The 13,961-nt window shown below is 54.8% G+C and overlaps 1 protein-coding gene across 3 annotated transcripts in view; it reads right to left on the bottom strand.

Moving 5' to 3' along the window:
* FBLN2 (fibulin 2) overlaps nt 1-13,961 on the bottom strand; it is a 53,893-nt gene that overhangs the window by 14,183 nt on the left and 25,749 nt on the right. For all 3 annotated transcript variants that reach the window (XM_058678526.1, XM_058678525.1, XM_058678524.1), the window contains exons 3-7: nt 5,027-5,138; nt 4,262-4,391; nt 1,932-2,112; nt 897-1,106; nt 302-385 (exon numbers count right to left, since the gene is read on the bottom strand). In XM_058678526.1, the coding sequence (XP_058534509.1) occupies nt 302-385; nt 897-1,106; nt 1,932-2,112; nt 4,262-4,391; nt 5,027-5,138 (717 nt within the window). The remainder of the gene's footprint in view (nt 1-301; nt 386-896; nt 1,107-1,931; nt 2,113-4,261; nt 4,392-5,026; nt 5,139-13,961) is intronic.

Raw genomic sequence — 13,961 nt, forward strand, 5'->3', positions numbered from 1 at the left:
CAGGGAGAACTTCCTGGACACAGGCAAGGGCCTGCTATCTCAGCCTCCACCAGAATGGAGACAGACAGTAGGTATGCATGTACACACACACACACCAGGCCACATCCCCGCCCCATCTCACTTCCACACTCAGCCCAATTAGTCCCAGGTCTGGCCTCCTGAGCTATATCCTTAGCCCCACACCCAACAACAGTCAGAAGAGCCCTTTGAGGACACAGCAGAAGCAACTACTCTGGAGGGGTCTGGATGCCCACACCCAGTGCTCAGGAGGGTGCATGCCCCCTGCAGCCCCTTTGCTCACCTTTGCAGGTGTTGGGCTGTGGCAAGGGCAATGGGATGGTGTTGGGGGCCTCTTGTGCAGATTCCGGCTGTGAGGCATCACCGTCTGTCCGGGCAGAGCAGAAAGGAGGGAAGATCACATCTTCTCATTGGTCCCTCAGGGACCAACAGGCACCACCAGCCCTCCAGTCTGGGCATCACATGGACCCTGACCCATTGTCTCATCTCAGCTGCCGTCCCGTCTCCAGGAGAGGCAGCCGAAGTTCTAGGTGCAGGTACACCTCGGTCAGCCGGAGACCGGGAAGGAATGGGCATCGGGTGTAGAAATGAGTCCCGCCCTGAACAGCCAGCAAGGAGAATGTTCCGGCTGACTACCTGACTGACCATCAGATGCTCAGTGCTGGAGATGCTGCTAGGTTTGCTGTGCTTGACTCCAGGGCATGGCTCTGGACCTAGTCAGGCAGATGGGGCTCCTGGAGGGAAGCCTCTATCTACCCGGCCCCTCGCTCCCCCATTGCTGGGTGCCACCAGTACCTACTGCTTCTAGCAAGTGAGGTGGTGGGAGCATGATGCTCACTCCTCCAGGGAATCTCACACGCCCCTGTCCCGCCACTGACCTGGACGGCAGGTGCGGCCATCGTCCTGCAGCGAGAAGCCAGGAAAGCAGTCGCAGCGGTAGGAGCCCACAGTGTTGATGCACAGGTGCTGGCACAACTCCCCGGGGAGCAGCAGGCATTCGTCCTGATCGTCCCCCGGCAGGCTGTTGGGCAGCTCAGCCTCTGTGCCCAGCGAAAGGGCCTCCCGGCTTATCGCTTCCACCTCCGACACTGCAGTGGAAGGCAGCACTCAGGCAGCTTGGTAGAGAATACAGACCACAGAAAACCGACACGACTCCCCACAAGGACCTCTGGGTGCCAGCTGGCAGGACAGATGGACAGAAGAGTGGATAAAGGAGGAAGTGGACACATGAGTGGAGACATAGAAACAGATGGGGGAGGGGTGGGAATGCGAGTGGATTGGAAGTAGGATGGGAATGGTGGATAAGTGGGGATGGGAAAACAGGGTGGGGATGAGAGGAAGGATGTGTGAGTAGGTGGACAGGTGGACAGGTGGATAGATGGGTAAGTGAATGGCTGGGTGGATAAGGAGAGCAGTGGGTGGCTAGGTGGATAGATGGATGGGTAACTAGATGGGTGGATGGATGGGTACTTAGATGGATGAGCGAGTGAGTGGTGGATGGGTAACTGGATAGGTGGATGGGTAGATAGACGGATGTATGGACAGTAGAAGGATGAATGGGTATATGGTTGTATGGGTAGATAGGTGTATGGGTGAATGGAGAACGGACTGATGACTGGATAGAGAGGAAGATGAACAGAGGCGTAGATGGGAACAGAACTGGCAAGGTGGGGAGTGGATAGTGGAAGCCAATGGTGGCAGCTGGTGCTAGGGAAGGGTAGTGGGAGGCACACAGGACTCAACAAGAGCCCATCTCAGAAACAACGGGGTGACAGTTCCATGCCCAAGAATTCTGTCTACAGCAGCATGTAGGCCTTGCGTCACAGCTGACCACAGACCCAGGGTCCTCACAAAGGCCCACTATTCTCTCCCAACCTCCCCCAGTGCCCAAGCCAGGGCAAGGCAGCACCCACCTCTCCGTGGTGCTGCCGCAGGCTCCGGGGGCCGGCGGATCTCAGGCACCATGAGGGGGTCCTCTCCCTCACAGCAGGAGAGCATGACGTGGTTGCAGGGGTAGCCCAGGTTGGGGTTGGACTCGCACGCCTGGCCCTCGGCCCGCACACGCAGTCCCAGGCCACAACAGTCACAGCATTGCTGCAGGGGGAAGCATGGCTGTCACTGTCTGGGTCTGGCCTTCTCCACACCTGTGAGCCTGTGGTACCCACATGGGGTCCCAGGACATAGGCAAGAGCCGGTGCGAGTTTTTGAAGATAACTAAGCAAACAGCCTTTGGTGGGAAGAACTGGAAATCTGCCTTCGGCCACATTCCCTATCACCCCTTGCTAAACACCAGTACCCAGCTCAAACAGCCCTAGCACTGAGAGACACATCCACTAGGTGGAGCTGTTGAGAGCCCTTTTAACTGCTTCCAAGTGCATCCTTTTTGCCCACGCTCTCTCTCTTTCGCTCTCATTTATTTTTATTAGAAAGGCAGATCAGATTTATGATTAGGAGAAAGAGATAAAGATCTGTCTGCTGGTTCACTCCCCAAATAGCTGCAATTGCCAGAGCTGAGCTGACACAAAGCCAGGAGCCAAGACCTTCCCTCCGGGTCTCCCACGTGGTTACAGGGTCCCAAGGCCTTGAGCCATTCTCTACTGCTTTCCCAGGCCACAAGCAGGGAGTTGTACGGGAAGTGGAGTAGCCAGGACATGAACTGGCACCCATATGGGATCCTGGCGCTTGTAAGATGAGGATTTAGCTATTGAGCCATCACAGCGGACCCTCCCCTTTCTCTCTTACGGGACAAATATGAGCTGCTTGCAGCTTACTTTTGGCCAAGCAATGACCTTGAAAATGGATGTAATAAGTCAGGGATGACTAAGCAGAAAACTAGAGGCCTGAATCCCTAAAGATACAGTTCAGTCCAGCCCTGGACTGTCCATTTCCAAAACCAAACTGGGTTTTACCGGTTTCAACTACAGGGGTGAAATGGTTGCAGGAACAACTCCAAGTGGTCATCTGCCCTGCACCTATCTGTTTTGTAACACAGTCCCTGTCTACTCGCCTTGCAGCCCTGTCCAGCCTCTGGCTGCACAAGCCCACGGAAGCCTTCAAGCACCTGCCAGACTGCATGGAGCAGATCCCAGTGACCTCAGAGGCAGCACCCAAACCCATCCGGCACCAAGGGAGGCACCAGGCATGCCAGCCCCACCAGCAACCAGTGCCTGGCTGACTTCAGATGCTATATTGGGTTAAGCATGGGCCTCGGTTTGGTAAACAGCAGGAGCCAGGTGATGCCCTGAGCTCGCACCTCTACCATTGCTGAGTGAGGACCATGACACCCCTCCCCCCGAGGACTAATTCAATGCCCCACTGTATAGATGGGGAAACTGCCAGCAGAGTCACAGGACAGCAGGTGCTATGTCACAGAGCTGTTCGCTCCTCTGGCTCTGACCTCCAGCACCCAGCAAGTGAGAGAAAAGCCAAGGCTGCCAACAGGTCTCCATTACTTGGAGCCAAACAGATGCCCCAGCCCTGCCACCCAGAGCCTGTGTGGGCTCCAATACAAAACTGAGCTCCTGAAACCCCCTCCCACAGCCCCCAGGGACCCTCCCCTTGCTGCCCCAAGAGAGTTTTCAGTTAAATATTTACAGTTAGAGATGCTGAACCACTCGCACCTACCTCTGTGCATCAGCTCATGCCGTTCCCACTGCCCAAGGGCGTCCCTCCCTTCTCTGCCCCACTGCATGGCATACCCACTCACAACTACTCCCCACAACTACCAGAGATGATGCAGACTCTGTCTCTCAAGTTTGCTAGTTGCATGGTTCACTCAGAACCAGGGGCTTTGTGATGACGGACAGGACCTACCCCGTGCCCTCCTCGCTGGCTCCACTTCAGTGACAGGCTAACCAAGCTCCCACCCCAAGACATTTGTACGGGTGGTTCCAGCTTCATGGACAGCATCCTGCAGGCATGCCCATGGTTTACCAGAGTTTATGCAAAAGTCCTCTTCCCGGGGAAGCTGTCCCCAGCCTGTCATGCTCCAGACTCCATAGCATTTCCTCCTACTCCTTAGCACCCTCACCCCCTAATATAACACACAGCAACGAGTTCATCTAGGTCTATGTCTCTCCGATACGAAAGAGAGGGAGAGCAGGGATTGTCTCAAGGCTGTGTCCCTAATGCCCAAAATGGGCTCAGACTCCATCCCCACCCCCCATCCAAGGAGTGAACATCGCCAGGGAGGACCTCAGGCTCCTGGACCCAAGGATCCAGGCTGGCTGCAGACAGGGCTTGCCTTGTACAGGGAGACGCCACAGCTGTCGCCGTCCTCGGCCCCGCATGCCTCGTCTTCCCTGGCCGCCATGACGCCAGCCACGCAGCTCTTCTCCTTCAGGTAGGAGATACAGCATTGCTTCTGGGCTGTCCTGCAACACAGAGCATGGCTTAACTTGGGGGGTCCCTCCACAAGGGGCGTACCAGCCCCCAGGGCACAGAGGAAACTCCAACCAAGGCTTGGAGCAGGCAAGCACCTGCCCAAGCCTGCAGCAAGTGGACTTCACTTCCAGGCCTACGTGAAAAGCCTCAGGCCCAGGGTCCTCCTGGCTGTGGAACACTGATGCTCAGGGGGTAGCACAAAGAGATCCTCCTACCAAGACGGCCAGGGGGATCCAGTTCCAGAAAGTCTGGGTACAGGGTAGAGGCAGCCTCCACAAGGGGGTGAGTTCCCCATCCCTTAAAGACGTAAGGATGCTCCAGCGTCATGCAGCTGCAACGCCTGGGACCCAGAGAGTACACACTCTAAGGCCTAGGTGGTCCAGACTTGGTGAGACAGCAGCGAGGAAAGGAAAGGTACACAGCTTGAGCAAAACATTTTCTGAAGGAAGCAGTGGGGGCTGGGCACTGGAAAAAGTGAGGGCCAATCCTGTACTCTCCACCCCTGGAGAAAGCCCAGCCTGATGACTCACCACAGCTGCATCCCACTGCCCTGGCACACCTGGAAGCCTGGGGTCGAGCAGGCTGCCGGGCAGGGGCTCTGCTGGCTCCAAAGTGCCCTCCCTACCTGCAGACATCACCCTCCAGGCCACTCTCAGGAATCTCCAGGCACTCATCATTGTCAATGGCCCACTGCTGTCCAGCTGCGCAGCACGTCTCAATCAGGTCCTTGGTGGAGCCTGTAGGAGCAATACAGGGAGGTATGGGAGCGTCAGGGGGCCACTAGGATGGCAGGTGTTGCTGGTGCCCTACCAGACTCCCCTTACCAGGCAAGGAAACATAGCCACCCCCTGCTGCAGGGCAATTGGCTACGGACAACCCACAAACCACACCTTCTTTGGGGAAGCACCTAGAAGGTTGAGCCCTACCCACAAGGGCATAATGAGCCCAAGGAGCACAGCCAATAACCCAGTCTCTCCCGAGCTCCCGTGGGAACAGACCTTGTGGAGACCATGGCTTTGCCCACCTCCTCTTGCCTACTCCTTAGACAGTCTATCCTTAGGAGTGGCCCCAAATGAACCCCCACGTGCACAAGAAATCCCGCTGTTACAGGGCCTGACCTCAGACACCATGGCGAGACAGGAGCTAAGAAAATGGTAGCAGGAAGGGATGTGAATGACTCCCCAGGGGAGCTCCTGGTGCCCATGTTGGTGGAGGACAGCACACACACACACAGACGTTACACCATTCGGAGGGAGAGGAATTGAATGAGATGCAACAGAAGACAGATCAAAAATCCCACACACAGAACCCTCAGGCTCATTGTGCAGCACACTTGGAAAGAACAGAAAGTACAGATCGGATAGAAGGAGCTGTCACCCAGGGCGGGCCGGGAGCGGGAGGGGTGAGCAAGATCAAAGAGAAGAAAACACACACATAGGAGGATGAGATTAGGAAAGGAGGAAGTGGGCAGCTGGCCCAGGCATCCATCCCTGCAGTTCTGACAGTGGTGACACATGTGTCAGGCTCAGGGAGAACACCCAGGAGCAGAGGCAACACAATGGACTCAATCTCTTTGAGCTGGATGGCTCCTGACCATGTCAGCCCCACCTGGGGCACCGCTCCCCCCACAAGGACTCCACGTCCTTCTGTGCAGGGGTTAGATGGCCACCCAGGTGGAGCACTTCCAGGAGCCTCACACAACTTGAGCAACTCATGTAACGCACACAACATGCCTGGCTGAGGGACAGACACCCAGGGGGACAGTGGCAGTGAGAGCAGCAGCCTGTCATGGGTCCTTTGCCTAATCCGCCCCGCCGCACAGCCAGTCCATGCTCCTCCCCAAGCTTCTGCTTCTTCTTCACTAACACTGAGATGATGGCCTTCAGTGACAACCAGTACCATTCTGCTTCTGCGGTGGCAGCAGCAGGAGGGGTGAAACTCCGGTCATTAACGGCCACCTGGAACAATCAGCAAACACCACACTCCTTGGGCCTCCACCCAAAGTCCTTACTATGACAAAAATACCACAGATGGTGACACTAGCAAATGTAATACAGTAGGAAAAAAAAAAAAAAAAAAAACTTGCTCAGCCATGGGAGCATTAGGCGGACCTCAGAGAGCGCTGCACAGCCCCACCAGTGGCCCCACGACCATCGTGGGAGGAGCCACAGCTGCCCAGCTGGACCCACTCACCATTACCACAAACATGAGCAGAGAGCCTGAGACCCAGCAGCTCCTCCCCAACCCCCACCCCAGCTCACCACCCCTGTCCTCAGTGGTATGGACATCAAGCTCAGCACCATGGACAGCAGCACAGGGGGTGGGAGGATGCGAGGGCAGAGGGGCATGATTAGGGTACCTGCCAGTAGGGACAAGAAAGTCATCACAAGGAAGGTTTGGGGACAGCCAAGTGGCCAAGGGAAGGGATATGGTTTCACTCACAGGAATGACATCCAGGCAGACATATTGGGATCACACAATCCCTAAGAAGACTCCCCACCAAGTCCCATGGCAGTGCAGGGAGTGGAGCCAGATGTCACTGAAGGAGAAAAGGTGTTCAGGGAGCTGACCTTCCTGACTCTGGTGGGGCTCCTGCTCCAGTAGGACAGTGGCCAGGACCTTGCAGATGGTCTCCACATCACAGGCTCCTCCATGCAAGGACCTCAGAACTGGGGCAGAGAGCAGGGATGAGCAGTGCTCATGACAGCCAGGCACAACCATAGCAGGCAAGGAACCACAGCAACATCCATCCCAGCACTCCAGGATCATAGACAGCAATCCCGCAAGCGCCCCAATCACCACAGAGAGCAGCCAAGAGGGAGGCACGAAGAGGGAAGGAAAACAAGAGGAGACCCAAAGGCAGATCCAATCACGCACGGAATCCCAGGAGCCTCAGACCACAGATGGCAGAGACAGCAGCAGCAGCCACTCCTCCTGCTGTGAATTCCTAAGTCCCAAGACCACCTCCACCATGGTTTGCGGTTCTGTTATCCAAGAAGCAAACAACAGGAAAGCCCAGCTAAGACAGGAGCAGCAGTAAGAAACGGCGAGGCCTGAGGCAGGACCTGCATTCCGCCTGATGCCCACCCAGAGAGGACCACCTGCGCTACCTGGGCAGGACAGGTTCGTGTTGTTTTTACCAGAAGATGTCTCTTTTTGGTCAGTACACACAAGCTTGTTTCAAAGCCTGTTTTCCTTGATACACCTCTAATGGCTTTGAAAAGTGTTCCATGTCAGTTAATTCGACATGTTCAAGAACTTCATTTTTAATTTGTAATAATATTTAACAACTTGGCTTTAAACAAAAGTGAACAAAGGCCTTAAACAAAAGCGAGGAAAGAGCAGAGGGATTGCCGAGGAGGAACAGTGTCCCTGTGTGCAGGTGCCACTTCATCTTTCTAGGGAATCCACAGGAAACAAAACTTACAAAGGATTAAGACGAATTTCTAAGATAGGGTGGCCAAAAATAAAGCCAAAATGTTCACAGTAGTAACTTGGTTCTGCACCAGAAAAGTCAGCAGAAAAAGTCCTAGAGAACCCCACTAGCCATGCACACACGGCGAGTGTGCGCCATCCAAGAGACTGAGAGAATGTGGCCATCCAGTGCAGAGGATGCTACTAGCCATGCCTTCCAAATGCCTGGCGACAGTCAGGATCTGAAGATGGAAGTTCCTTGTTTCACTACTTCAGGGCTGGCATTGTGGCACCACAGGTTAAACTACCACCTGCAACACAGGCACCCCGTATAAATGCTCCAGTGTTCCACTTCTGATGCAGCTCCCTGCTAATGCACCTGAGTTGGCAGAGGAGGATGGCCCAAGTGCTTGGGCCCCTGCCACCCACATGGGAAATCTGGATGAAGCTCCTGGCTTCTGCCTTGGGCCTGACCCAGTCCCAGCTAGTGTGGCCATTTGGGGAGTGATTCGGCAGTTGGAAGATCTTTTTTTTCTCTCTTTCTATCACACTGCCTTTCAAGAACAGAAACAGAAAGAGAAATATTCCATCCACTGTTTCATTCCCCAAATGGTTGCGAAGACAGGGGTAGGCCAGACCAAAGCCAGGAGCTCCATTTGGGTCTCCCATGTGCATGCAGAGGTCCAACGAGTGCACCCATTATTCCATAATGTCAGCCCCAAATAAATCTTTTTTTTTTTAATCTACTTCAGTGCAGTCCCAACATCCCAGCATAACTACCACAGAATCCCTCAAACTGATGTGAAAATTCATCTCAAGAGAGAAAGTTTAAGGACATCCGGGAATCTTTCTGCAAAAGAAGGTAAGTCTTTCTCCGTTAGTAAATACATATTTAAGTTCTACAAATCGAGACACACAGATAAGGAGAGGAACAGAGCAGAGTGTGGAAGGAATCAGGCACCAAGGTGGGAGCCACAGTCAACAGAAGATGCAACCGCAGGGCAGGGCCCACTTCCTGTTCCTACTTTCTCAGGCAGGATTAGATCAGGTCAGCCCCAAGACAGCCTTTGTCCGACACACAGACACACAGGGGACCTTAACGACTTGTCTTCTCCTCCACAGAGCCTACTCCAAGGTGACAGCATCCCATCTGCCATGTTGGGGTGAGAAGGTACAATCCAGCCTCTAGCACAGCACCTAACTTGACACAGGTGTTCCCTGAACACTCGTGAAGAGGATCAGACCCTGGGCAGGCAGGAGTACCATGGGCCATGTGAACTAAGCACAGCCCTGACATGCCAGGCCCAGGACTCAGAAGTGCTGGGTGCCATGTGGGGCCCTGCCGCTCCCTGCCCAGATGCCGCAGTCAGTGCTGGAGTCTCACAGCCATCACCCCAGCCCCTCCTGTTACACTCTAGGCATGGGAGGGTCTCCCCTTGCTTGAATATTTTGGTGACAGGAAGTTGGCCACGCCTGTCACCCCCACAGCCTGTCCCTTTTCCACACAGCTCCAACACACAACATTCCAGTTTTTATGGGACTGAATCCTTCCTCCCAACCCCTTTCCCAAATCCGCCTTACTGGGATTAAGCAATTGCAACAGATCCTGGGCCTTTGCCAGAGGGCTGGAGATGGGCGTCCAGCAGGGATAACAGCAACAGCTCAGACAGAGTACTGGCCACAAGCCAGGCCCAGGTCCCAGCACTTGAACCCTCAGGTCATTTTTCATGTTTCACAGATGAGGTGGGGGGTTCTAGTCTTGGAGCTCCAGGCCTCGGCTTCACCGTGTCTGTTGGCAGGCAACTCAGGGCAGCCCATCCTTCAGGTCACCTCCACTGCTCACCAGCAGCAGCCAGCCAGGTGGCCCAGTCCTCCTGTAGGTGGAATGCCTTCCCCTGCCTCTCCCGGACCACAGACCAGGTTCCTGACACTCTACTGGCCGCCTTTGCCATCCTCCTTTCTTCCTCTGCAAATACAGGAACTTGAAGCTGTGACCCAGATGTTGGGAGGATCACCTACTTGGAGCAGGGGTCAATGGGTTGACATCAGTAGGCATGCTGACCTGTCTCACTCCAGCCCCCTGAGGCCAGCCCTTCCAACCCCAGGTGGGTTCAGGGGCCCAAGCACTGAGATCATCTTCTGCTGCTTTTCCAGGTGCGTACTCAGGGAGCTGGATCGGAAACAGCCAGCACTTGAACCATGTAGCAAGCAGAGGCTTAAACCCTGCACCACAGCACCAGTCCTCATCCCTCCCTGCCTATCAGCTGGGCTCCAGCCAGCAGCATGCCTAAATCACAGGCAACTTCCTCCTGGGAGGGTGTCACTGCCAAGTGACATACCTATCCCAGCCACCAGAGGGAGGGTGGTGACACGGGCTAAGCCTAGGTCTGAAATACCTCAGGATTCCAGCTGCCAGCTGGGGGCATAGCAGAGGTCTGAGATGGAGCAGTTGTGGGCTGGATGCTGCAATTCAGACTCCTGTCTGTCAACCCACTGAAAGCTACTGTCAAGACCAAAAAGTCCATGGTCATTGCCCTTTGTCCTCTTCAAGTTTAAGGCACACAGCCCGAGGCTTTAGCAGTAACCAGGAAGAATTTAAGTCCTCTGCAGCTGCCTCCCCTCAACCTCACCTCTGCATAGCAGTTTCCATCCTGGGAAACTGTTGCCATCTGGCCCACCACTCCTGGTCTAGGAGACTCAGGCAAGTCATCCATCCTCTAGCCGCCATTCCCACACCTGTAACACCAACACCGACAGAAGGCCCCTCCCCAGGGGCCCTTTGCAAAACAGGAATGCAGGCAAACAAGAAGGGTTCAGGAAAGGCAGCACCCCAGTTCCCCAAACACACACAGGGCGTCCATGATGACCTTCTGGATGGATGAGTTCATTCACAAAGGAATCACCACACAAAGAGACTGCAGCCCAATGAATGTGCTAGCGACAGGAGCCCACAGCCTAGGCTATCTCCACTGGGCTGTTCTGCAAAAGGTGTGTGCCGGGGAAGGAAATCCCTGAGAAACTCCAGGGATGTGAGCAGACAATGCCCTGACGTGACGGCCCAGCCCCGATCTTCCAGGACTCACAGTGACCTGACAGGACCCCAGCTTCCTGACGCCCTCCACACTCACTGCCTGACAGCAGGCAGTGAGACCAGGGTAGCAATCATGCCCTTCGCAGTGCCCCTTAGGGAACCAATGCCTGCTCCCAGGGCCGTGGGAGATGTGCAAACCTAGGTCCTGTGATTTCCTTCTGAGTGACAGGGGTAACATCCACCAAGGCAGAACTGCAGACTCTCTGGGCTGTGCACAGGTGACGATGCAGAGGGAGCCATGGGAAAGCATTGCACACGCAGCGCACGCACAGGAATTTCAAGAACAGGGCAAGCAAGGCAAGACTGTTCTGGTGGCGAAAACCTAAGGGAGTGGAGGGAATAGGGACGATCAAGGTAAAGGGGGTGGCGACTGTGCAGGAGAGAGGGCAAGGCTGAGAGCCACCATGATTCCTGCTGCACCTCTGCCTGACTCAACTACACTCCCCCAGCCTCACCCTCCTCCATCCCCAACACCTACAAGAGAAGCAGAGCTGGAGACAGCAGGCAATCTAAAGCCCACTACGCCTGACACCACACAACACCACAGGGCGCCAAGGTCCCAGGCCCCTCGGACTTCTAGAAAGCAGGAACAGGATGCAGCAGGCTAGGGGAGGGAGATGGGAATTGGGGTTTCCTGGGGAGAGAGTTTCAGCAGAGGAAGATGAGAAAGTTCTGGAAAGCGTGCTTAACGGCACTGAGCTGCACACTCCAGAGCTACCACATTCCTGTTCAGTGATAACCACTCAGTGCACTGAAGTAAGAGCACTGGACCCAGCACTTGCCCTTCTAGGAACCTGCTCTGCTGCCAGATGCTCCGCATGAGCATGGACAAGAGCATCACGGACACTCACTACAGGGACCCAGACGGCAGCAAAGCTTCCAGAAACCTTGCCATAAAACACCTGATGTCACACCCACACCACCTTCTACACCTTCTCATGGGAGTCAGATCTGCATGCAAGATTCTGGAACAAATCTCTGAATGTTTCTGAAAAAAAAAAATCAGAGCCCAACATGTTATCGTTTGTTTCTTTCAAAGGCAGCATTTCTGGAAGAAGTCTCAAAACACTGGACCTGGGGGTGGAGGGGGTGGCCAGCCCTGGAGAGGGCTGTTTACCCCTTTTGTGTCTTGTATTTGGTGGTGACCCTAGCCAGGTATCACCCATTCAGGTAACTTCCGTTAGAAAAGGATGCTGAGAATCCAGGGGAGGGAGGGTTGGTGTCTCACATCTTCCTTCTTCGATTACAAGACAATGGGGCCCAGAACAATCCAGTCCAGAGGTCACCACCTCTCAGGACACACCCCTGCCCCTGACTTTAAAGCCCTCAAGAATTTCGGCTTTGCAAAGGTTGCAAAGAAATGTGCACATCTGGCAGGCACAGGTGATGGGGGCCCCTGTGGACAGGATGTTTGCGAGGCCTGATCAAACAGCTCAGAAAAAGCCAGGCATGAGCCCTGTGTCCCCAGCAGCCTGGCTGCTCCTGAGCTGGGGGCAGAGGCTACCCTTGCCTGCCCTGGGGAGGCCTTCCTTGACCACCCCCAGTGCTGTTTGCATCTTTTTGTGAGGTCTGCAAGGTGGACAAAGGAGAAGGCGTCCCAAGCTCAGCTCTGACTTCCAACCCCCAAGACCACAGAAACAGGCCAACCCCAGAGGGCAGAGGATGCTGTCTGTGCCCACTAAGTGTAGCCCAAGAGATGCTTCCTTGACCACACCGGCAGGGCAGCTGCAAACCCACACCTTCTCCTGCTCCCCTGGGGAAGGTGTAGACTGCCTGTACCCCCATGGCACAGCTACCACTGCACCCACTTGCTGACCATCGCACCCCAGGCAGGAAGGAGCAGGAACCCTCTTGCGGGGCCCTGATTGCACCCCACCCCAGCTGACAAAGGAGGCCCAGCTTGCCCCAAGCCATACATCCCAGCTGACAGCAGGTAGGAGCGAGAGCCACATGTCCAGAATCCAGGCCAGCAGCTCCTACAAGCAGCTCTTGGGCAAAACTTGTAGGAAGGAAGTGAGGGGCGGAGAAGGCAGGATGGAGGCCCTTAGCACCACCTCTCCCACGGGAAGCAGGGCCCTCCTGCCCAGGCCCACTCTCGGAATGGCTCTCAGCCATCACTCTATTTGGGGTTGGAAGCCAGGCTCCAGGCTCCTCTGCCTCCTCCACAAAGGCCTCTGGGAGCCAACCTTCCCCAGAGTCTCCAAAATCGCCTGTAGCCAGTTCCATGGAGAAAGCATAATGGCTCCAGAAACCGAAAAAACCACCAATGGAAATGCAAAGGTGTTCATGGAAGGTCTCCAAATGATGCAAGAGATCCACCTGTTCAGGACAGCACAGTTCAGCTAGCGCAGAAGCGCAGAACCCTGGGTATCTGGCTATGACTGGGGGAGGAGGCAGAGCTGCTTTAAACACTGACTAATTGACTGACTTACTGTTTTGAAAGGCAGAGTGACAGAGCAAGCGAGAGTCACAGAGGCAGAGATCTTCGTTCCACTGGTCCACTTCCCCAAAGGGCCACAACAGTCAGGTCTAAGCCAGGCCAAAGCCAAGTCTGGAACTGCACCCTGGTCTCCCAACAGTTCAAAATCACATGGTCAAAGATGTCAATTCTTTCAAAACTGAGCCACACAGTATACATGATAACAATTAGAACCCTAGCAGGTTTGTAAACACAGAAATGCACGGGCTGGGAGAAGGTATTTGGTACACTGGTCAAGATGCAGCTAGGGATGTCCTCGATCCATACTACAGGGCCTGTGTTCAAGAGCAAGCTCCACTCCCGAGTCGGTATTCCTGCAAACACACAGACAGCAGTGATGGCTCAAGGGCTTGGGGCCTTGTTAGCCACACAGAAGACCAGGATGGCGTTCCAGGCTCCTGCAATCAGCCTGGTCCAGTCTCAGCTGGACAGGCAGATGGCTTAATACAAAGGGATTTGGAAAAACTTGTACAAAGACGAAATTAAAGGGTCAGTTTACTTCAGTACAAAAACGTCTGAAATCCACACAGTTTTTATAAACGTGCATTTGCATGGACTTGTTGAGCAGCCTGTCTA

This window comes from Ochotona princeps, chromosome 21, assembly GCF_030435755.1.
Source record: "Ochotona princeps isolate mOchPri1 chromosome 21, mOchPri1.hap1, whole genome shotgun sequence".
Taxonomy (NCBI): Eukaryota; Metazoa; Chordata; class Mammalia; order Lagomorpha; family Ochotonidae; genus Ochotona; species Ochotona princeps.